At 40.7% G+C, this 22,521-nt stretch overlaps 1 protein-coding gene across 2 annotated transcripts in view; it reads right to left on the bottom strand.

Moving 5' to 3' along the window:
• Positions 1 to 22,521, bottom strand: part of ARHGAP22 (Rho GTPase activating protein 22) — a gene marked incomplete at both ends in the record, with an annotated part of 150,560 nt that overhangs the window by 116,322 nt on the left and 11,717 nt on the right. For both annotated transcript variants that reach the window (XM_082486624.1, XM_082486625.1), the window contains 2 exons: positions 4,170 to 4,257; positions 14,662 to 14,861. In XM_082486624.1, coding sequence (XP_082342750.1) covers positions 4,170 to 4,257; positions 14,662 to 14,861 — 288 coding nt within the window. The remainder of the gene's footprint in view (positions 1 to 4,169; positions 4,258 to 14,661; positions 14,862 to 22,521) is intronic.

Genomic DNA, 22,521 nt, shown 5'->3' with positions numbered 1-22,521 from the left:
TTATCACTGATGATGTGTACCATGAGTTTTGGTCAGGATTTTTCAGCAAGGCTGCTTTCGACCGTAACATACCAGTTTGCTGAAATAGAAAAGGGCACGTTGTCTTTGGACAAGAGCATTACTCTAGAATGATTTCATAGTAAAAAAATGAAGCAAAAACATCTTTCTCAGGCAAAAATAAAGAACCTAAACCCAAACAATAGTCACTGAGGGTACTTGCCCACTATGCAGGCGAGATTCAGGTTCCTAGTATAAACACAGCGGAACAGAAACTTGGGTCTCCTGCATCACAAGAAAGGACGTTAGCCAAAGAGGTACCAGGTAATCCATGGAAAATTTTTTGTTCATGTTTCGATCTTTCCCCTCTTACTCTCCATGAAAAGATCAATTGAAACCATTCTGAAGCAGAATAGAAGAATCTTCTTAGACATCACCAAATTTTCTGCAAAGAAAAGCAGTTGGTAATAACCCTTGCCATACCTATCAAAAGACAATGCTTTTCACCTCCTAACTTCTGAACCTTTTTAACTACTCTCTTCCTTGACTCTGAAAACCTTACTATATCAGGGAATTACCTCTGACTCTGCAGAGAAACTTGAGTGCCTCATCTTACAGCCCTGCAAAAAACAGAATAAAACTAGGGAGGCTTTTCACCACAGGGCATTAAAAACATCAGCTTCCTAAAAGGTGAGACATCAGAAGCATTTGAGCCATCAATAATGCTTAAGGCATTCTCAGAGATCAATCCATCAATCCCTGTGCTTTTCTCACTGCAACACACCACTCTAATGCACTGTAACCCCAGGCTAATGCATGGTTGCTCTGTTGCCACTAGTAGTCAGTCAGCTGCTGTTTCTGTTACCAGATTTGGACTCTTCTCCCAAGCAACATTCAATGTTTTTTTTCCCATCCAGAAATACCAGCTGGTGTGCGCCGATTACCCCAAAGCATTAAAGCTTTGCACCTGACCTCATACTACCCTGATAAATTATTAGAAAGTTCCCCATGCCTGGCTAATGTGCACTGGAACATGACAGCAACTTGAGCCTACAGCTTATCCTGCCATTCCACTTAACTTCACTAGCTGTAAGGGAGGAAAGCATGAATGGGTTAAAAAGGATCCAGAATGTACATATTTACCCCAGAAAAGAGGGTAGAGAACATCTCTGCCAAAGGAGGTATTTCAGGAAGTCCTGCCACCAGATCTAACACTGGTTTGACTGTAGAACTGTTCTGCAGTCTCTCATGTCCCTAGTTAACCCTTCTCCCAGCTGCACTATACAGCTTAGAAATGAACTTGATGAAACATGAATAATACACAATGCCCATCATTAGTTTTTGTTGCTCAGCAAAAAATCAATACATGCTCTGTTACAGCGCAGGACATGCTGTTACTCTAGTCCCTGCACTCCGAGGAAGCAGCTCCCACAGCCAAGCTTTACACAGCCTGCAGCAGAGAAAAGGTGGGAAGATCCCAGCAACAGTTGCAGCAATGAGGATGTTGATCATGAAGTAGTTTTTTGGAGGTAACTGGTATCACAGACTTTAGAAAGCTTTGGACATTTCCTGGCTGGGAGATTTCAGCCTCTCCTCTTTGCCACAGAAGTTGGTATCAGAACACTATGGGAACATTTTAGGAATGCTGCACTCAGTTCTTAACTAATTTTATTAGTTACTGTGCTTTTAAGCAGCAGAGCTTTAAAATCCTGTATCTATGTTTACAGTATTCACAAGATCCCCAACTTAGTTAAGACAACTATAAAAATCTCATCATCCCTATAGAAATCATATAGTCCTAGTTTACAAGGGGAGAACTGAGGCACAATTAGGTAGAGATATGATCGCAGCCATACACCCAACATAAGGGAAGATGGGAAGTGATAGAAAATAATGATTTGGGTCCTGCAAGATCATTCGTGCTCCCCTCCCTGTCTGGCATCCGTTTAAGAGCTGTTCACTATGTGGGTGTTCTACAGGCTGGCAATCACACAGAACACAGTCATTTCAGAACGCATGCAAAAAAGAAAAGGCATTTATGCCAAAACCAGCACAGAATAAATGTACTGTGAAGAGAATGGGGAACTCTTCAGGCCACATTCTCCAGTGACGTCTGTGCTTAGTCACATTCTGTATTGACTGCCTATTTATAGCATTTTTTCAATACTTGCTGTCCGTGTAGCAACTACGCTTGCTAAAAACACAAATGGATTTAGGTCTACAAGGTAGGGAAAACATCGCAATTTTTCAGGCAGGACAGTGGTGCACCAAGAATGAATCATTTTCCCAGGGAACACAGAGAAGAGCAATGTCAAAACCACAAGCTGAACACAGATGTCCTGGGATTCACAACTCCCCTGTGAACAGTGTCACTTTTTTTCCACCCTTCTGGATAGTGTCTTTCAAGTAGACACATGGCATTGCTTTACCAACTGCACTGTAGCATCAGCCACCTGCAGTTCAGGACAATTCTTTTGCAGCCTACAGTAATAGAACCTGACAAGTTGGGCAAGAAGTGCAGATTGATTGTTTTCCCACCTGGAACCAGAGGGCAAACTTAAATCTGCTGGAAACTCAATTGGGCCAGTCCACGACAGCTAATTATTTCAGATCACCGCCAGAACTCATGGGACCATTCACAATCACAACAATCCAAATGCTTTCATGTCCCAGATCCACAGTATGTCTACAACGGTAAGGTGCACAGTCTTTGGAAAATGGTGCAGAAGATGTCACATTCAGAGAGCAAATGCCACTTTCTAGGAGATCTTCCATGCAATGCTCTGCTGTTTGTGTGGCTCTGCCTATGAGGGCATGGTGCAGTATAAGAAGGAAGTATTAACAGATAACGTGCACCAATAAGGAAAAGATGACAGAAATAAATCTTTTCTCCCCAAGTAGCTTCCTGTGTGTCAAACAGAACGCTGCGACAATTATTGCAAAACCTTGCCTGCTGGTGTAATTGAAAGCCTTGTAGCACTGCCTGTTCCTCTTGCACTGCCTGATATTGTGTCAAGAGGGGTGTGCCTGATTAAGGAGTAAGAAAAAGACCCCAAAGACATTGGTAAAAGTACACCTGCCTCCACAACAGTAACATTCAGCTAGTGTCCCCTGTGCTGTCCATTCAATTAGGGGAAAAAAAAAAAAAAAAGGCAGCCTAATGTAATAACTTTTATCTACCCTATCAACAGCACCACCACTGTGAGGAAACATAACACTAAGAAGCATGGACAGATAGTCCATGCAGGAGAAACTGGCCATGAAGTAAAGCATGACTGAGTCAGTGCACTCACATAATTTTTACTATAGTCATGTTTGTCTCCCTCCTTGTTTCCAGGAACTCCGTCTTCAGATATTGGGAGATAGCTGTGGAAGGACTAACCCAGTTCATCTTTCTCAATCCTCTGGTGCAACAGCTTTCTCCTCTGTAGATCCTGCCACCTGAAACTACCTCCAAAATATACTGCATTCAGATCTGTACACAGGGATGGTACTCTTCCCAACTACAATCAGAACTGAATAAAGTTAATACAATTGCTGCTATGCTGCAACAGGGAACTTTAAATATATCCTGGAGATACCAAGCCAGTCCACAGAAATCATTTACGTAAGACTTAAATTGATTTCAAAAGTTTTACATTAAGACTATGCTGACAGATCATCAGATTTTCTACCTTAAAATTTCAAACTCTCTTCCATGGCAGGTCATCTAGTCTCTGAAACCTTTTATCCAAAAGTGAAGCATTTTGAAATGTTTTTTCTCCCACCCACCCCCAATTAGTATACATGAAAGAAATTATATCCAGATACCGCACGCCCTTTTTCCATAAGTTCTGTGCTGTGCTCTGTGTCAGCTTCTCCCATAACAACCAGAAAACCACATCAAGTTGGGAGACCACACAGCACTCCAGGCAAGAAGCCCCTCCAAACAGAAAAATCAAGGACCATGATGCATCTCAACTACTATTTTCATGAGGTACCACAGCAGCAGTTATACCCAAAACAAGGAACACAGAGTAGTCCGTCAGGTCCCACTTCCCAGTCTCTCTAGGTAAATCTGGCTAATGTTATCAGAATGTTTAGAAGTGATTAGTACAGTTCAATTATCATTAGTGACAACCAACGGGAATAAGATGATGTTATGTTGAAAGTACAAGTAAATGCTGGCCTACCTGGGGCAATTTCAAAGAGATGTTTCCCTGGTTCATCAGGATTAGGTGGCAGCTCGTTCACCTGATTGCCTTGCAGTAGTATCAAACCCTGTAAGGGACACAAACACCAGTGAAAGGGGAAAGGCCACAAAGAGGCTAAGGAAAAAGAAAATAGCGTAACAGACATAGCAAATTGAAGCCCCACTCTTCCACTGAGTCCATCTCCTCTCCACCCTTCTAAGAAGAATAGATTGAACTGGTCATGCACCTGCATCACCTATCCTTTCTCTCACACCAGACACTTCTAGTCAAATGATTTTTCCTCTGGAATAATGCCATTCTGAGCATGCATAGGTGATTCTCCTTGGTTTCCATAACTAATTATCCCCTGCAAAAGTTTCATCTCACATTACATCTACTCTCTTCCTTCACCCTTTAGTTTCTGGTTCCAGCCTGCAGCAATGAGGTGGCTGAAGTTCTACTTCTAAATCTTTATTTCTGCAACTGAAGAAAATAGCTTGTTTTCCAGAGAGTCTCAGTAACACAGAGGTTCCCAAGAAGATACAGGAGGACAGCAGCTGATTCAGGTTTGCAAGACAATGGGACTACTTTTAATCCAAGGAACTATAGTTTCCCTAGCAAGAAATCTGAGCCCCCTTACTTCCCAAGTTCAAATGCTGCCAGAATTCAGATTCATGTTGAGCCAAAGCATAATTAACACAATGTATTCCAGTTTGGGAATTCTGTATAACTGGTGGTATAGTATCTTCAAAGTGAAAAAAATCATCTTCATCTATGGAAAAGAAAAAGAGATCACAGGACGCTCTTGTCCAGTAACATGGGTGAAACAAGAATGAACGTGCTATTTGGACCTCATTGTTTCTCCACTATTTTTGGTTTAATCTTTGACATTTTAAAGAGTTTCCAGCTAACGTTCTTTAGGACATACACACAATAAAAAAGGCAGTAAAAACTGGGATTCTCAAGAGTTAAGCCATGAAGAGTGTAATAAGCCGTTTCTACTCCTACACCGAACTGCCCTGGAATGGAAGCTGGGTACAAATCATCTGGTTTTGGCTGAGCAGAAAAAGAAGAAGTTGTTTCAGTCAGTTCTTTTCATGCACGTCCCTAGTAAACATGCACAGTCACATTCTCTCCAAAAACTAGGCAACAGCCAAATGCAAAACACATTGGAGCATCATAACTTTGGTAATCAAAACAAATACCAGTTACAATCTTTGTCAGCTTCCAGATTCATATTACTGAGTAATACAGTTAGTAGCTCATGAGACAGACAATCCAGGATTTCAACTGATAGAAGACAATGCATCATACAACCTTTTCAATCTTCTCCATAAAACAGAGAAGCCAGTTGCGTTATTTTTATTACATCTGTTATGGCATAACTTTCTGGGCTTTGCCCCTTGGTAATACATTTTCGTACAGACGCTTTGTTTGGAGAAACCACTGTAATAAACCAAGGAGCCAGCCTGTATTAAATATAAATGAATTAAGTTTTACTCTTTTCTTTGAACATAGAACATTCAAGAGCTGCTACAAATAAATTACCAGAACAGTAATGCTTGAGATGGAAACTATTTCAGCTAGGAAATAAGCTCCAAGTCACAGAGGTTTACAAGTTGGCATTCCAGTTCTGACAACTTCCCCTATTAAAACAACTTGCTGCTTTGAAAGGATCTGTTCGTGGCAGACTGAAAATGTCTCACAAGTAGTGAAATTTGTTCTTCACAAAACAGAACTCAATCTGTCATGTCACTATAGATTCAGCAACCTGATTCCATGTTTTGCCATCCCTCAGTGGCATCAGGCTATAGACCTTAATTTACTTCCTCTTAACAAGCCAGATCAACATTCCAGAGTAGGGAATCCCTGTCATCCAGAATTCATAAAACTCCACTCCAGTTAATCACATATTAGGCCAGTGCACAGTTAAAAGGTAGAAATTCAAGACACACAGAAATTGAGTATTCACAGCCTACAGAACAAATACTATTCCATATCCAACAGATCTGGATCACCACCTCAGTGTTGCTACATTTCAAAAATATGAGAAAATAAGAATTCCAGAAGCAAAATTAGTTTGACCACATTGTATATACGCTGAATGTTCAACAATGCAGACTATTGCTGTTCCTTCCGCAGAATGTAAAAGCAAAAATGATCATGAAAGAAATTAAAAAAGAAACACTCTTAAACAAGTCAGATTTTGTATTGAGGCCTTCAGTTTGGATATCTTTGGTTTTGCTTTGAGGAAACCGTGCATTTACATTTCAATTTTGTTTCCTTGCATTTAAAAATAAAAATTCTGTGCTTAGCGTAGCAGCAAAAGATGGGGCTGGATTTTTTGTAGCACACTAAAAGTGCTTCATAACACATTTGACATACATTTGAGAAATCAAGATTTGAAAGGGGAAAAAAAACAACAAAACAAAGCACTGAATGATTACTGTAGAGACAGCTCAAGAGAGAGCCAGAGGAGTTCAGCCAACCTCTCCAAGGGGCCAAAGCCCCTTGCTGGACCTGCTGGCTCCACAAAGCATCCTAGAGGGGAAACGTAAAATGTTAAACTGGACATTATATTTTTGCATGCGTTCTGTTCACATAAAAAACTAACAGCTGCCCAACAGTGGTTGCTAGAGTGAACTGTGAGCAGAGCATGCTGAAACCAGTGAAAGACTATTAAGCACTTCTGGTTCTAGGCTACTCCGGCCAGAAATTTATTCTTTGCCAGGAGATACAATAAGAAGGAAAAGGAAAAAGGGAATCAAAAGAGATATTAAACAGAAAACTGCACATACTATCCAGCAGTACCTTCCCTGGTGCCCCATTCTGCAATAAGCTGTGCAGCCCAAAACAGGATCAAGCAGCCCCACTGGGCAGACACGTGTCTCCTTCCCTGCCGCAGCCCCTGCAAAATGCAAATGTTACCACTTGCACAGGTGCTGTGCTCCAGGAGCAAGGAAGGAGAAGGGCTGGACCTGAATGACACTTCTTCCCTTTACGCTACTGAAGGAAACAAGGAGCATTGTCCACCAGAATGCCAGAGCAGAGCTGCTGTGCTTATGTGATCAGCTGGGGAGTGGGTAAAGGGCTGAACTAAGAGAGTATGGGGCAGATGGACAGAGAAATACCTCTCTACAGTGTAACCTCCACCACGGAGTCCCAGCTTCTAAGATCAGATCACTTGTGGACCAGGAATTTCTAAAAGGATCAAGTCTCCCCATCCACATAGCTCTGACCCCTAGTCTAAAAGGACAAAGTACTTTTGATATCAGCATGCTGGAAAATTAGTGATACCATCAATTACCACCATAGCTAAACTGTCCTCCTAGAAAGCAAAGAACAAATTTTCCAAGCAAATCTCCCCAGCAAATTAAAGCCATGTGCACACTGCAACTCCTGAGATTCATGGAAAGTAGAGGTAGCGTCATAGACTATGATGTCAGTCGGGAACAAGGACCAAATAGTGATTAAGTGAACACAGCATGATTTTCAAACACAGGATCCTGAATTTTGCTTTTACCTAAAGCTTAGGATGTTTTGACAAGGAGCAGTCTCAAATTTTGGCTTGAGCAGGAAGAGTGCTTTTCTCAGTCCGGTTTCTAGCAGGTAGTTCTCTGAAACAAAAATGGTTTTATCTGATGTACTGAGAGGTCCATGCTCCCTCCTTATCTCTTCTTTGTACTAAATGCACAAGTTTTAAAGTAGTTTCATAGCACAGGCCTAGGGACACCCTATTCAAGAGGTAAAATGAACAAAACTGTTGAATGTAAGTTCCCTGAGGAAGGGGGAGAAAAAGAAGTAGCTACTATGTTAACCTGAGGCTGAAGCACATAGGTAAGGGCATGCAGAGAGGGGCGAGGGTCACAATTCTTTGTCATTTAAAAAAGCTTCTTTATGAAGAATAGAACCTAAAGTCTTAATACTGCACACAGAAATTCAAACCTTTCCCACTTCTAAGAGTATATGGAACATCCCTAGGGAAGTGGTGAAATGGCAGCACAAGCAGAAAAAAAAAATGAAATATCTAAGTTGCACAACTGAAACCAGAAGGGGTTTCAGAATAGCCTAAGACAAGAATGCCAAGAAGCCACAAGAAGGGACCCTGAAAATCACAAAGTTGGCTAAAAAAAAAAAAAAAAAAAAAAGCTTTTAAGGTTGTTTTGTCAGGGTAACTTAAATTTGGCTGTTAATTTAATTTTCAGGCCATTATCTTATCAACACAAGCTAGAAATGTACATATAGCACTAAGAACTAATATGATATCAGCTGATTCCAGCCGATCAGATTTTCAGAGCTTCAGGTAATGTTTGAAAGCTGGCAATAGCTGTTTTCTGTCAGAAGATGTAATCCTCTTAAATGTTAACAGCTGCTTTCCTTTGAGGACCAATTTACATTTTGTAGAAAGGAAAGTTGTTAAAGAGGCAGTAACTCACTCCCTCCCTCCCTTTAAGGTACAGTCCTCTCTTAAGCAGCGCTGGAAGCAAACTAGCTAGTCTCAAAATGGGTCGTGCCTAAAAGCCCAGCTCAAAATAAGAGTTAGGCCTTGCTTATCCAATAGTAAAAAGGAAATAAACCCCTATTTGAAACAGTTACCTAAATCTCACATCTACAGTCAAGCAGAACTCTGGACTCTGAATCAAGCCGTGTGTTACTTCAGTAAAAGGCGTGCTTTTGTGGAGGGTTCTCTCCCTCAGCCTGAAGTAAATTTGGCAAATACATATGGCAAGGTCACTCATAGATTAGGCAAAACCCAATGACATACATGCCAGCTTTTTGCTGTTTTATGGCATGGAATGGTGAAGATGTACAGCAGTATATACAGACCAGAAGATTCAGAGCGTATTTACAGTGAAGAGCAGGAGCAGCTCACAGAAAAGCGCTGTCAAATTAAAGAGTTTCAGAAAGCCCATCTTTCTGCAGGAAACTTAAGTCAGTGACCAAAGGGTTAAATCAAAATCTCACACTGCAGTGCCTTCCAGAGGTTGCAATTTGTTGCCTGGGGTCACCCTTCTCCTGCAACAAAAGTAAGCAAATGGACTTTCTCCATGCTTGATGCACCATATGGTGCAATGTGACCTGCCCCCTTCAGTGACACACACCTTTGGTAAAGGATGGTGATGTTTACTCTGGAAGAGATTACAGAGGTAGAAATTGTTTGAACTAACACCCTAAACCAAAGCATTTCCCAGTCAAAATACACTTCCTTTTTGATCCTTTTCAGAACCTATTTGATTTTATATATGCTGTAGAAAGTTCTCATTGAAGTGACTGGTTTCTTATTCTCATTTTAACCAGCTTTGATGAAACAGAGGAGAAGGGCAAGATCACTATGTAGCATAGGTCATTTAAAAAACAAGAACAACCACAGCCACAGGACAGTGGAAGGAATGCAGGACCTGCTGCAGCCACAGTGGCAATGGGGACTGTAACACCAGCATAGGTACTTCCTCCTTACCAGTGTGCACTTCGCTCAGCTGTGCAATGAAGTTGCAGCAAGTTGAACTGGTAGTGTAACAATAGGAAGAAGAGTAGGGAAATAACAGAACCAGAATGGTTTTCAGAAAGAAAACTTGAGGAACATTCACTCTACCCATGAAGAACAAGGAAAGTCTGCAACCTAGACCCATCTCTGTAGTATTTTTAGGTCATAGGTGTGTGTATATATATAGCAGAGATCTTCAGATCATCTTCTTGTGCATTTCTCTCTGCACATACCAAGAATTGTACAGAGCTCTTCTACCTTACATAACCAGCACTTTTAGGGGATGAAATGTTTCTCCCGAGAGTAACAATATCTAGCTCACAGCTGACCAATCTGCCTGGCACACTGTGGAGAACTTTAAATAAACAAAGCTGAAAAGGTAGAAAAAACCACCAAATTCATCTTAGCAGAGAGGGTGTATCAACTCTGACAGTTGCTGTCACTAGTAGAAAGACATTATTAAATTTAAACAGATTGATGTGTCCTTGTCCACCATCCACTCAGACTGCATTAGCAATCTTGCTTGGGCAGTAAATTACTGATGGGTTAAATCAGTTTAAATTCCCCAAGATCTAACTTGATATATGCCAAAACATGCCCCAGAAATAAACTTCAGTTCATGACTAAGTTATTCCTCCCTCCCTCAGGCTTTGGGAGCCTGAGATGGCTGAACAGCTCAAGGGACAGGCAATAGGTTACAGACCTTCCAGTAAGCTGGAGGTTCAAATCCAGTTTTTGATGATAGCATCGCCTTGCACCCTTTCAAGGCCTCAGTGCTTTGAGAAAGAATCTTAAAGAGGACCTTTAATGTATGAACACTTACATTCCTTATAGGTATGTAGTCCTCCCTAACAAGACCAATTGAGAAGTCCTGGTAAAGAAAAGCTTTAACATGAAATATGAGTGGAAAGCTTTTTCTTGACTGAGTCCCCCAGCAAACAGTTGGTGCCAGAACACTGATCATTCTAATTCTCATACCATTACCTTTAAGACAGCACTTTAGTCACCATTAAAAATGCTTACAAGATGGGGTGGGGGGGTGGGGTAAATAGCAGGGCTCAAAGGCTCAAATCTGCCCTCAGGTATGCATTTCTGAATCCCGTACCAAGGATGATGAACTGACTACATGAACATCTTTATTTTAATCAAACACGGAACAAAATTTCTACAACAGCTTTAAACCGATGAATGATTTCTGACCCTGAATTCTAAGGATCAAATAGCCCAAGCTAACCAACAACCAGGCTTAGCCTTAGTGTCAGTGACATCAATGAAAGTCAAAATTGCCTCATATTTAAAGCAGGCTAAGGACAGACCTCCACGGTTCAACTGATAAGTCAATTGTTGACTCATATCCTCATGTCTCAGGCCAGGAACAGAGAGCAACATGAAAAAGGAAAAAAAAGGACACAATGTAGGAGGGTACTTTGCAAAGTACATAGAGTGGTTTATCTAGAATGGTTGCGAGTTTTAAAATGAAGGAAAAACAACAAGTCAACAGAACAGGATAAACTTTCAGCACCCTTCCCTCCCAATCCTGTTGTCCTATATTTTGACTCTGAGGTTCACCGAAATTAGAAGACATGCTGAAGGCATTCCAAAGATAACAGGAAAACACTGGAAAAGCAACAAGAAAAAATTGCAAATGCATCAGAAATTATTCCAAAATGATACAGAAAAATATCATATACAGCATCATCTTCAGAGTCCAGTCACATTCTAGAAAATTCTACAGTTTTCTAGAATTGCAAAATTCAAGCCCACTGCAGATGCACTAACGCCTTTTATCATACCAAATCAATACTGAAAGAAAGGTTAATGAATTAGCTGCAGAGTGGCTTCTTTTCCCCTGGAAATTGGGGAGGGGCACATGCTACCTCTTACCCTGGGAATAGAAACAAACCCAAAGCTACTTTAAAACCTTACATGTATATTGACAGAGTTAGTAGGAGAATCAAAAGCTCTTTGCAGGTCAGTCCTTCCTTTCCCCTTTCCTCATGGGGACACCTGAGAAAATACTCAAGAAAAGCAATGGCTGCAAGTTCACCCTCTAACCTTTGGCACAGAAGTCAGTCTGATGGAGTGGACTGTGCAACTGCAACTATGTCATATGGCACACAAACATACACACCTTAAACAGTACTTGATCCATTAAGGCCACAGAATAACTCCTCTTCACTCCAGTAAGCCTGTGGCAAATCTCCTGTCATTAGACTACAGCTCTATCTTTTCAGCATTATTTCAAGGGAATAATATATACAATTCCCTCTAAGGACATGGAAGCACAGGTTTTCATAGAAATAGGCAATGCAACATCCATAAACAAAGACATCATTTAAGATTTCTCTTTTGAAGCATTATGGCATAAATTTCACTTGACTTTGTCAGATAAACAATAAGAATATGACCCTCTTACAGAGTACATATAAATAATCAAGTAGGCAGAAGATCAATGGGAATTTCAGTGAAGTTATTGATTTAGTTTTCGTACACGAGCTTGCAGTCCATACTTAATATTTAAAATAGAAAGATTTAAAAGAAGCACAAGTACCTTTAGAGCCAAAGGAAATTTGGATTAATATACACTGATGAAAATATTTACATGACCTGTAACAAAGACCTTCCAGGGTCACAGCTGTCTTCCTAAGCTGTGTGGATATACCTATACCATTGTCCCTTAGTTCCAGAGAATCCTAAGCAATAGCTATCCACATGTTGCAAAAGTACATCTCATCTCTGTGATGCATACAGTCCTAGCTGAAGTTTGATGCAAATCCTAGTTTGGAACTGTTACAAGAAGTCAGGATGTGGTCCTGTATCATCTTATACAATATGGCTTCCCCCAGGATAAACATACAGCAATCCCGTCCCAAAAAAGGGACAGAGTTAAAGAAACCCCTTCCAACGTGACCACCTGAGGCAGCTCCTTCCTCATCATGTTCAATGATACAGTTCAGAAGCACCCAGCTCTCCCCGTGCATTGTATAGGAAGGTGCTTGTCTTAAGCATGCAAACTCCAGCTGTTGCAGAGTCCTAAGCAACAACAGGTTACAATAAGTTCAAGCCTCTCTAGCCCTTATACAGCAGGCTATCCATAATGATGCATCAAATCCCTGATTAGGGAAGTGCAAGACATAAGATGCAGCCAACATCCTCCTGCATCTACCATGCATGTGTCAGGCTCACAGGGGAAAATTCATTTCCATTCTCCCTCCACAATGAAATTTATGTGTAACAGCAGCTGCATGGAGCAGTTTAATAATAGGCTATAATGAGTGTGTGGATGGTGATGATATTAACACAGGCTGTCTGTCACTCTGTAATGCCTGTACTGACTCATCAGGAGGCAGCAGTACAGGGACACTGGCTTATTCAATTATGTTCCCTCTGTTCAATGACTCTGGTTAGAGACCTGACAGTCAAAACAATGACTACATGAAATATGCTGCATAGTATGCTACAGCAACTAGGAAAGCCCTTAGCTCAAATGCTGCAAGCATATTTTACAGACATATCAAAGAACTTGAATAAGAAATTCTTTATCTCAGTTATAAGCTTTATCGCAACCTGTAACATAACACATCACCCACTAAGCGATGTAGATATAGAAGGGTCAGAGAAGCAGAAAATCATCCTGAATTTTGTGCTGGGTCCAGACTGATCATTGCAATGTCCTCAGCTCTGCACTTACCCTAGGTGCAGGAGCACTGTCCTCTCATTATAACTTTTTTTAGAGAAACACATTTATTTGTAAGAAATTGGTACTAGACCAGCAATACACTCACAAAAGGTGTGTGAAGCAGCAAGAATTTAGTAAAAAATTCCATTCATTAATACTTGGCTTAAGAGAGACATACTTGTGCAATGTTCACTTTATTCAAAACTGTTTAAAATACACACTACTAAAAAGTTGCAAGTTAAACATGTCGTGTGCCCATGGGATTGTTGTATGGTGACTACCTATTACCCTTTACCAAGTCTTTTGCAAGGGTAAGTGTGCTCTGGAAAGCTTTCTTGCACACATTTGTTGTCCCATGGACAAACTGACACAGCTGATCTAAACTGACCATTTTAAGTAGCCCTACTGTGGTTCAATTTATTCAATTACCATTTAGTGGTTGTTATTAGATTATCTAACCACTAGATGACCTTTTCTCTCTTTGCTAGCTCCTAAACATTCTGATCCTGTCCCTTTCCTCTGTCCATTTTCTTTCCATGGTGTACTTTGGGACCGTCCTATGACACTGTCCAATACATGTTGTGCAGCAAGACTCAACCAGTGGTTTCCACCAGGAAAATTATTCTTCTCTTTCATTCATGCTCCATAAAGTCTAAAAGTTTTGATAAAGGCAAACTTCAGACAGTTTCCTTTTTCCCCCCATTGTAGGTCACATTGTTTGTTAAATTAGTTTTCACTGCCAGACACAGACTCCTCCTTCCAGACATGGACAGCACAGAGCCTTGCGTAAATTCTTTCTCCTCAAAATTTGCACAGAAAAGCAGTAACTCCCAGACGCATATGAAACACACTAAAACACATATTACAGGCCATTCTCAAGTGTCACATGCTGGCATGTAATAAAACCTACATACTCTACCCACACAAGCTCACCCCTAAGCAGCTGGCTCACCTCTCTGCTTAACAATGGATTATTTGGGAGATAATGAATCCCAGCTGACTAAGCAAGGTTTTTTTTACTTCTGCCTCATTAATCTGGAACTCTACAGTTCTTCCTGTCAAACTCCAGTCTTATCAATGACCGTACTAAGATTTGGAGCTCAGCATGCCTAACGGGTACATAAACACCTTCTAACCTTCTCCCAGGCTCTACTACTTGCCTGGGTAGCAGCTAAGTCTTCCTGCAATGTCTCTTAGCTTTGAATCTCCTTAAGTGTGGATGGTTTTGGCTAGGATAGAGAGCAACTGAAATGAGCTGTCAACCAAAGAAGTAACTGTGACGCACATAGAAGTCACAACCAACATGCCCTGCAGTTCTCTAGTCATACCTGAGGTTTAGTTTCCTCTTCATCTTTATAATAGAAGAGCTGGTCCCCACGCAGCACAAACCACCGCTGCTGCCAGTTCTTCATAATGCTCCTTTGTTTCTTCAGCCAGCCACACTTCAGCACACGTTCTTGAGGGTTTGGAGAAGAGGGTCTGGAGGGAGGCCCAATCTGTTCACCCATCACCAAACTCTTTGACCGGGCTGAAAAAGCAATTACAGAGTAAATGAAACAAAGAAATAAGGATAAAACACACGGAGAGGCTAAATAACCGTTCCATACTTCTCAGACATGGACAGACCACTACATGCCTGCTGCCTCTTTGAGCAGGTACTTGTTTTTCAGGGTGTACATTCAAGCTCATGAGAGTCAGAGATGCAACAACATCAACTGCTCACTCTAGCAGCCTTCTAAGTGACATATTACCTCCATCAAGGCTCCACTGTGCATACTACCTTTCTTTGTGAAAAGTCATTACTGCCTTCCAGCTCTACATGGGAAAAACAATATTGCTTTCATAAAGGGATATTTACCCAGTGAGGATGTATAAGTGTGGTGAGGGGGAACAGAAAAAGAGGAAGGAGAGAGAATAAGAAAATATTGTCATTCCACACACTATCACTACTGGGGTGATTAACCAGTAAAACCAGCTGTCACAGAGGAGGGGAAGGAGAGGAAAGAAACAAAGAGATTCCAAACTGAGAAAAATCCAAAAAGGGTATAGTCACATATAGACAATGTAGCTATCCAGAATGATAGAATGATTAAAATCACCTCACTCTTGAGGGCTTTCTGACATTGAAGCAAAAAAAAAAAAAAAAAAAAAAAGACAAAATAGAGAAAAAACACAAGTCAATCTCAGGAAAGGTTTCACAAAAAGAAAAATCTCTATTGCCCTTTCCTCCTTCCCTTCCAACATGCCTGCTGTAAGAGTATGGAAGCCTGGGGTATTTAAAGCTAGTTTGGAGTAGCAGATAATGGTTATATCCTCCAGGCAACAAGCCAGTCCTCTAGAATGGATAGGTTAGATAACCTCGTAGGTCTTTTCCATCTCTACTTCTTTTGAATTTATGAAGTATCTTATAGTAACAGTTATTTAATATCTCATGCTATTTTCCTTCATTAAAGCTAACATGATCCCATTCCTTCCCATTTTCTACATTCAGCTAACTTAAAGCATAATTTGTAATTGCCCTCTTGAAACAGGGCTACAGTTTACAGGCCAGTACCAGTAAATCTGCATCGATGTCTTGCATTAACACTGTAAACTGCTGCAGCTAAGAAACAGGCACGCTTCTTATTCGGGCATCACTGATCCACTACTGCTAATTCAGCCTGTCACAAAGGGCAATCCTCTGCCTCTCAAAGTACTGTCTAGTTTTGCTTCTTTTGAGTTCAGACAATTAAGATATGTGGCCTTGATGTTACCATCCGACTCTGGCTTCTGCCCCTGGTGCCTCACCCCACAGTAATGGAACTGACAACATATACCAAAGAAAGAAAAAGAAAGTGGAGGTCACGGCTTGGGAATGAAAAATAAACATAAAAAAAAAATAATCACAACAGCAACATTAAGCTTGATCCCATTTCTTCTCTTCCATGAAGCAAACAGCAATAGGAGAGGCAAATAAAGAACTGAGGTCAAATCTTTGGAGAGCATCCTTTGTGTAATCCAGTGAGGGAAATCACATCGGTGTCTGTAATAAAGTCTACTTTGACCTTCCCCATGACCTGGCAGGCAGGCCATCATGTTCTGCTTCGTAAAGAAATATAAAAACAGCACTTTTACACACTAAACACTTCTGTCAGCAGAGGACAGATCTGAACAGTACCATATCATCCATTATCAAAAAGCCTCAGCAACAGCAATCTCCACTTGTGAAGTATCATATACTCCACCCGCCCACACACTTGAAAATCTGCTCACCTCTCCTGTTACCATGCAGTAGACACTCAGCCTGGCCTCTGGCAACTTCCCAGTTTTCTAAGCAGAAGATGGCATCATTTTATTAATCTTAAAGTTCAGACTCAGTGAAAGCCCTGTCTGATAGGCAGAAGGGATTTATTGGGGTTTTTTTTTCCCCATTTCTCTGAACTGCTAAGGTAAGTTCTGCTACTCCCAACAGAATTGTGAATAACAAGTTTTGCCTTGTGCCTCAATCATGAGAAATTAGGTTGCAACCTATTTCCAGCTGTAAGAAATTGCTTTTATTTTGTTTTCAGCTTCACTTCAAAACTTAAAAAATTGAAAATTTATAAGAAGTGCTGATGCAGTATCATAGCTTTTTCAGAATTGCACTTCCCTTATTTTTGGCTAAAATACCTTGCTGAATTTAACCTGAGCTCACATACAGCATTAGTCCTACATTAGCTAAGTTTACCAGTAAACTTTGGATTCATTTAAGTAGCCCAGCGCTGCTCAATTCTGATTATTTTTATATAGCCAAAACAATTTAAAAAATTAATATGGTTTTCACTTAAAATCAGGCTTTGACATATCCAGGCTTATTCTCTAAGCTTACTCACTGTAGTCTGAGCTATCACAGACGGGCATTTTCATTCCAGCAAAATATATAAAGAACTGCTTTTCACCACCCTTATGCGTTAATACATCCCTTTCTGGCAACACAGTGCCCTCTAGCAGATGATTACAAAAAATACCAGGACAACTTCGTCTCCTCCTCCTCTCCCCATCACTGCCAATAAATGGAGGATCCTATTTCATATGCATGTAGTAAGAAAACAGACTTTCCACGTTTAAATCTCTATTGCAGAGGCCCATAAGGATTTAGTTGAAGGAACCACCTCTGCCTCACCCTAGGCCACGTTTTACAACAAGGACCAAATTGTAATCTAGTTTAGACTGCCCCAGATTCCTTTCTGCATTCATGTTACAACATATGTTATTACAAGAACAAATATCCCAAGAATTTGCTTTTCCAAATGGAACTATAATGTTTCTTAGGCAACATCTTCACTATTAACCTAACCAATTAGTCAATAACTCCAAAATCTGTACTTCAGTAAGCACCTCGGTCACCTCCACACAGAAGCACCTCAGCACTCTCCAGGCTAAGCATGCATCTCCCAGCAGTTTCCAGCTTTCCTGGCTTGCATATAGTTAATATAAACCCTTTCCTACTTCACCCTCCACCATATTTTTATTTTAAGCAGCACCATGTCTTAGCCAATAGCTACGGTTGTTAATTCTTCACACTGTCTTAGCTTTCCATTTCCTTAGATTTTCTAGTCGTGACTGTAATAGTTAATTTCATTAGGGAGCTACTTAGCAACCTCATCTGTAAGTCAACAACATGGATAAGATAGAAGTTTTTAGGAGGAATTATTCATGGCTATTAACAGCATTGATGTTTATATTGCATGCTTCACAGAATACAATAATTGCATAGAGGTCAGAAGAAAACTTCCCCAGATGAGCAGAGCCAGCCTTTAAAGCAGCAGGTATCTCATACTACTGGGATCAAAATACCTGCTTTGATAATCTGATCCAGTACATCTAGCCGCTGATTCTTAATGGTAGATATATATTCTTAGTGCTCATGTATTTAACAGAATTATGGAATCAGCAGAGCATAAGGAAGAAAACAAATCAATAAATCAGGCTCACAACAACTTAGCAAATACTTTCCATGCTCTAGAGTTCTGGTCCAGTAATGCCTTTTCAATAACACCACGCAGTTTGGTTTTGCTCTTCACATTGGCTGAATCAATAATCAATTAATGCATACTCATAAGTTCTAAACACAAATCAATGTAGAAAGGATTTCAAGCTCTCCATGGAAAAAGGTATAGGATTCATTTGCACAGTATAGCAGTACTGAAATGCCAGCCACAGAACATACCCACTCAGAAGCAGGCAAACAAGGCAATTACAGAGCAGCAAGATTACAACAGACCAGGCAGACCCATATCCTTGCTGCCTCACAGGTGGCACCAACAAGGAGCCAAGCCTGCTTTTTGGGGATGACAAATCATTAGAAGGCAAGAATCAGAACAGCAGACCTTGGAAATACTCCTGTGACTGGAAGTGACACTGGCATATGGAAGTTCTCATATCTAGATGAAGATGGGAGGATGAATACAAGCAAAGGCAGTGTGGTGACGATCAATGCCTGTTGTGAAAATGCCTGGGCTACACTAAAGCTACCCATCCAAACCCCCACACTTGTTTGCCATGTCTTTAATAGGAAGCTTAAAGATTATCGCAATGAGTGGGCAGACTGAATCATAGAATGTTTAGAGTTGCAAGCAACCTTAAAGATCATCTAGTTCCAATCCCTCTGCCATGGGCAGGGACACCTTCCACTAGACCAGGTTGCTCAAAGCCCCATCCACCCCTTGAACACTTCCAGGGGTGAGGCATCCACAACTTCCCTGGGCAGCTTGTTTCAGTGTCTCACCATGCTCAGAGTAAAGAATTTCTTCCTAATATCTAATGTAAATCTACCCTCTTTCAGTTGAAAACTGTTAACCCTCGTCCTATCACTACGCTCCCTGATAAAGAGTCCCTCCCCATCTTTCCTGTAGGCCCCCTTCAGGTACTGGAAGGCCACTATAAGGTGTCCCCAGAGCCTCCTCTTCTCCAGGCTGAACAACCCCAACTCTCTCAGCCTATCTCCGTAGGAGAGGTGCTCCAGCCTTCTGATCATCTTTGTGGGCCTCCTCTGGACTCACCCCAACAGGGCCAACAAATTGGATGGAACCACACTGCCATTCCTTACAGAGCTAGCAATCCTTATACCCATCCCAATTCAGCCCTGTGTAAAGCTACTCTTTCTCCATTTCTCCTCCTTGCCCCATTAGCAGAGCACTATACACTTCTACAAGAGTTCCTCTGCAACTAAGACCTGCCTCCAAACAATATACATGTTCCTGTTTTCTCATCACATCTATTTTCCACCTTAAGCATATACATAACAGAATCAACTTCTTCCCTTCCCTTTCCATACCATCCCCCCCTTCCTGAGCTTAATCCTGCCTGGCAGCATTATACAATTTCTTCTGCTCTTCTCCTGCTCACAACTCTAAACACCACTACAGATTTGAGTAATCAATAAGTACCGACTTAAATCAGGGACATGGAAATCAATCAAGTCAATGCAATTCAATATCAATTAAAGTTGTAATCTTTTGAAATTTCATAGGCAGTTAGCTTAAATCAATATAGCCATTATAATTGATTCTGGCTGACAAACTGTCCTAAAGTGAAAGCACTTTGCTCTAGTGTTTCTTCAGTCTAATGACATAGTGACAATACATATTATTTCTGATATAGTCTTTGTTTAAAGTACTAGCCACAAGGGGAAGTGGTTTCACATACTATAAACAATATTCTCAGTTGTTTTAATTCAAACTTCGCCTGAAAAATGGATGCACTGAAAAACACAAGTCACGTGCCTTAGAAGAAATACTGCATTTCCTTTCACCAAGTTGTAGGAAATAAAATGCTTGGTTTAGATTTGTTTTTTGTGTCCGTTATGAATCTGTGTGTGTGTTTGGATTTGATTGCTAAGATACCACAGCCAGTGAGCACAAACGAAACCAAGATACTTCCTCAATTCAATCTGAGAATTTAGTATCTTGAAACACAGTAAGTGAAGAAATTAAAGGCAGAATGTTTGAAGTGGCTGGTGATGAGATAGGTTTAGGCAACTAGAAAGACACCAGTTACATGAAACTGGCAAGGGCTTTTAGTTCCCTGCAGTGAAATAGAGTAGCAATCTGTACAGAAACAATGACAATACACACTCACATGCACGCTCACATTTTGTGACCTGGAAGACACTTACCACATTCAGAAACACTACCATAAGAGCAGGCTGTGCTCCATTACTTCTAGTCAATAAAGCTACACCTGTCTATTCAGAACATTTTATAGACCAAGATGATGTGCTGTGTTCTACTTCCTTTCCTTATTTTTATTTTGGCTGAAAGAAAAGCAAATCATGAAAGGATATTTTGCTCTGGAAAATTATTTTTCATGGCCACCCATCAGATACTGCTGAATAAAATGAAAGGAAAAGTAAGCAGGTCTGGAAACCCATCATTTTTCCCCAAGAGAAACCATATATGCATGACAATGGAAGCAGCCTACCAAAACAGGTACCTTTGCCAAGCAAAGGTTCTGACAGTCTGAAGGAAGGATCTGTTTGCACAAATATCTACTTGATATTATTAAGTTCCTGTGGGAACAACTGCATTCCCAAAGGCCACTTAATAAATCTGAAGTCCAACATAAAGTAGTATAATTTCACTCCCAGACTAGAGATAACTGCCATTAGAAACTGGCTATATATACACAGGGTAAAATACCTTTTGGTCCTTACCTGCAGGGCAGAAACTTTGGTTATAGATATTTACCTATAGGTAAAACACCTTCTGTTTAAAAACAAAAATCAAAACATCCAAACAAAAAAAAAACACACCAACCGCACAGACGACCTTTTGAGCAGAAAAAGCAAAGAGATGGATGAAGGAAGATCTGAATAGCAAGGGAATGATTAAAAAGTGCATTTCAGCAACAGACAAAGAATTTGAGCCAGCCTGAAGGACTCTGACAAGAACCAAACTACACACTGTAGCAGAAGATGCATCAACGACCCCAAAAAGAAGCCCAGATGTATTGTTCATGAAGGACCACCCTGTCTCCAAAACACCCCCTCTCAGAACTCCTAAGACCAAAAGCTGAGTGTTCTGCTTTCAAGATGTTTGCTATTTTATAAAGGTTGTTATCTCTCATCTCTTTTGCACTGCCAGATCACTCAGCGCTCTTTCCCTGGCAAAAGGGAAAGAGAAGGGAACTGCACATGCACCAGGGAGTTTTGAAGATGAAACTAGACTGCATACATTCTCCATACCATCATGTTTTAAGGGTGGGATGCTGACAGTACCTGGCAGAACAGGAGGCAAGCTTTCCTGCTAACTAGCTGGTTAGCAACACCCCAACAACACTGTTGTACTACACATGCTGCATCTGGTACTGAAAGCTGTACAGCCCTGCCATGCCATAAGCTCAGGCACAGCAACGCACATTTAAAGTTGCCTATAGCCTTTCTAGAGTCATCAGAGCTAGCTCAGATCTTTGCTTCAATCTTCAATAAGCATGCAGCGTTTCCTTCATAGAATGTGTAGGACAACTATGACTGCTTTCTACACCCAGCACAGCATTTACAAAACATGGTCAGAACCAAGAGGCAAAGACACACTAGTTTGAGGGCAGTTGCTTCCTGACTGGCATGAAGAAATTAATCTTGGTCTTCTTTGTAGTGTTCAAGATAGCAGCTATGACTTTTCACCACCTTAAAAATGGTATAGCATGCTCTGTATAGGGCATGTTCTAAATCAGAAAAATAATTTTATACTCCAGTGACCCATGCAACGTGACCATAAAAGCCACTTTACCGATCAGAGTTACTTTGCAAAAGTATGCAGGTAATGCACCTAAACAAAGCAGTAGAGGGGATCAGGCTGAAGGAAAACAAGAATCAGCTTCAATCTTATTTATCTTTTAGAATGACATAAAGCTCCAAGGCTTCCATGAAACATGCTAACAAGTGACCTGGTAATGTCTTGTCTTTACTGAATCAAAAAACACACATGCAGTAGCACATACTGACATACATTAATGTAGGGCCTTTCCACAAGTCAAGGAAAACTCATGTCTATTTGATAATTAATGCAACCCACCCCACAAAATGAAAAAAAAAATAAAATAAACCCACATAGTCAGTGGGATAATTTAGCCCTGTACTCCTGAAGAACAATCTACATTCATCTTCAAACAATTCTTACACATTCATGGCATCTTGGACTCCAGAACTGGTAAGAATTTTGGTAATCCAT

This window comes from Vanellus vanellus (genome assembly GCF_965231255.1).
Source record: "Vanellus vanellus genome assembly, chromosome: 7".
Lineage (NCBI taxonomy): Eukaryota > Metazoa > Chordata > Aves > Charadriiformes > Charadriidae > Vanellus > Vanellus vanellus.
The sequence above is the reverse complement of the archived record's forward strand: the minus strand, read 5'-3'. Positions and strand labels throughout refer to the sequence as shown.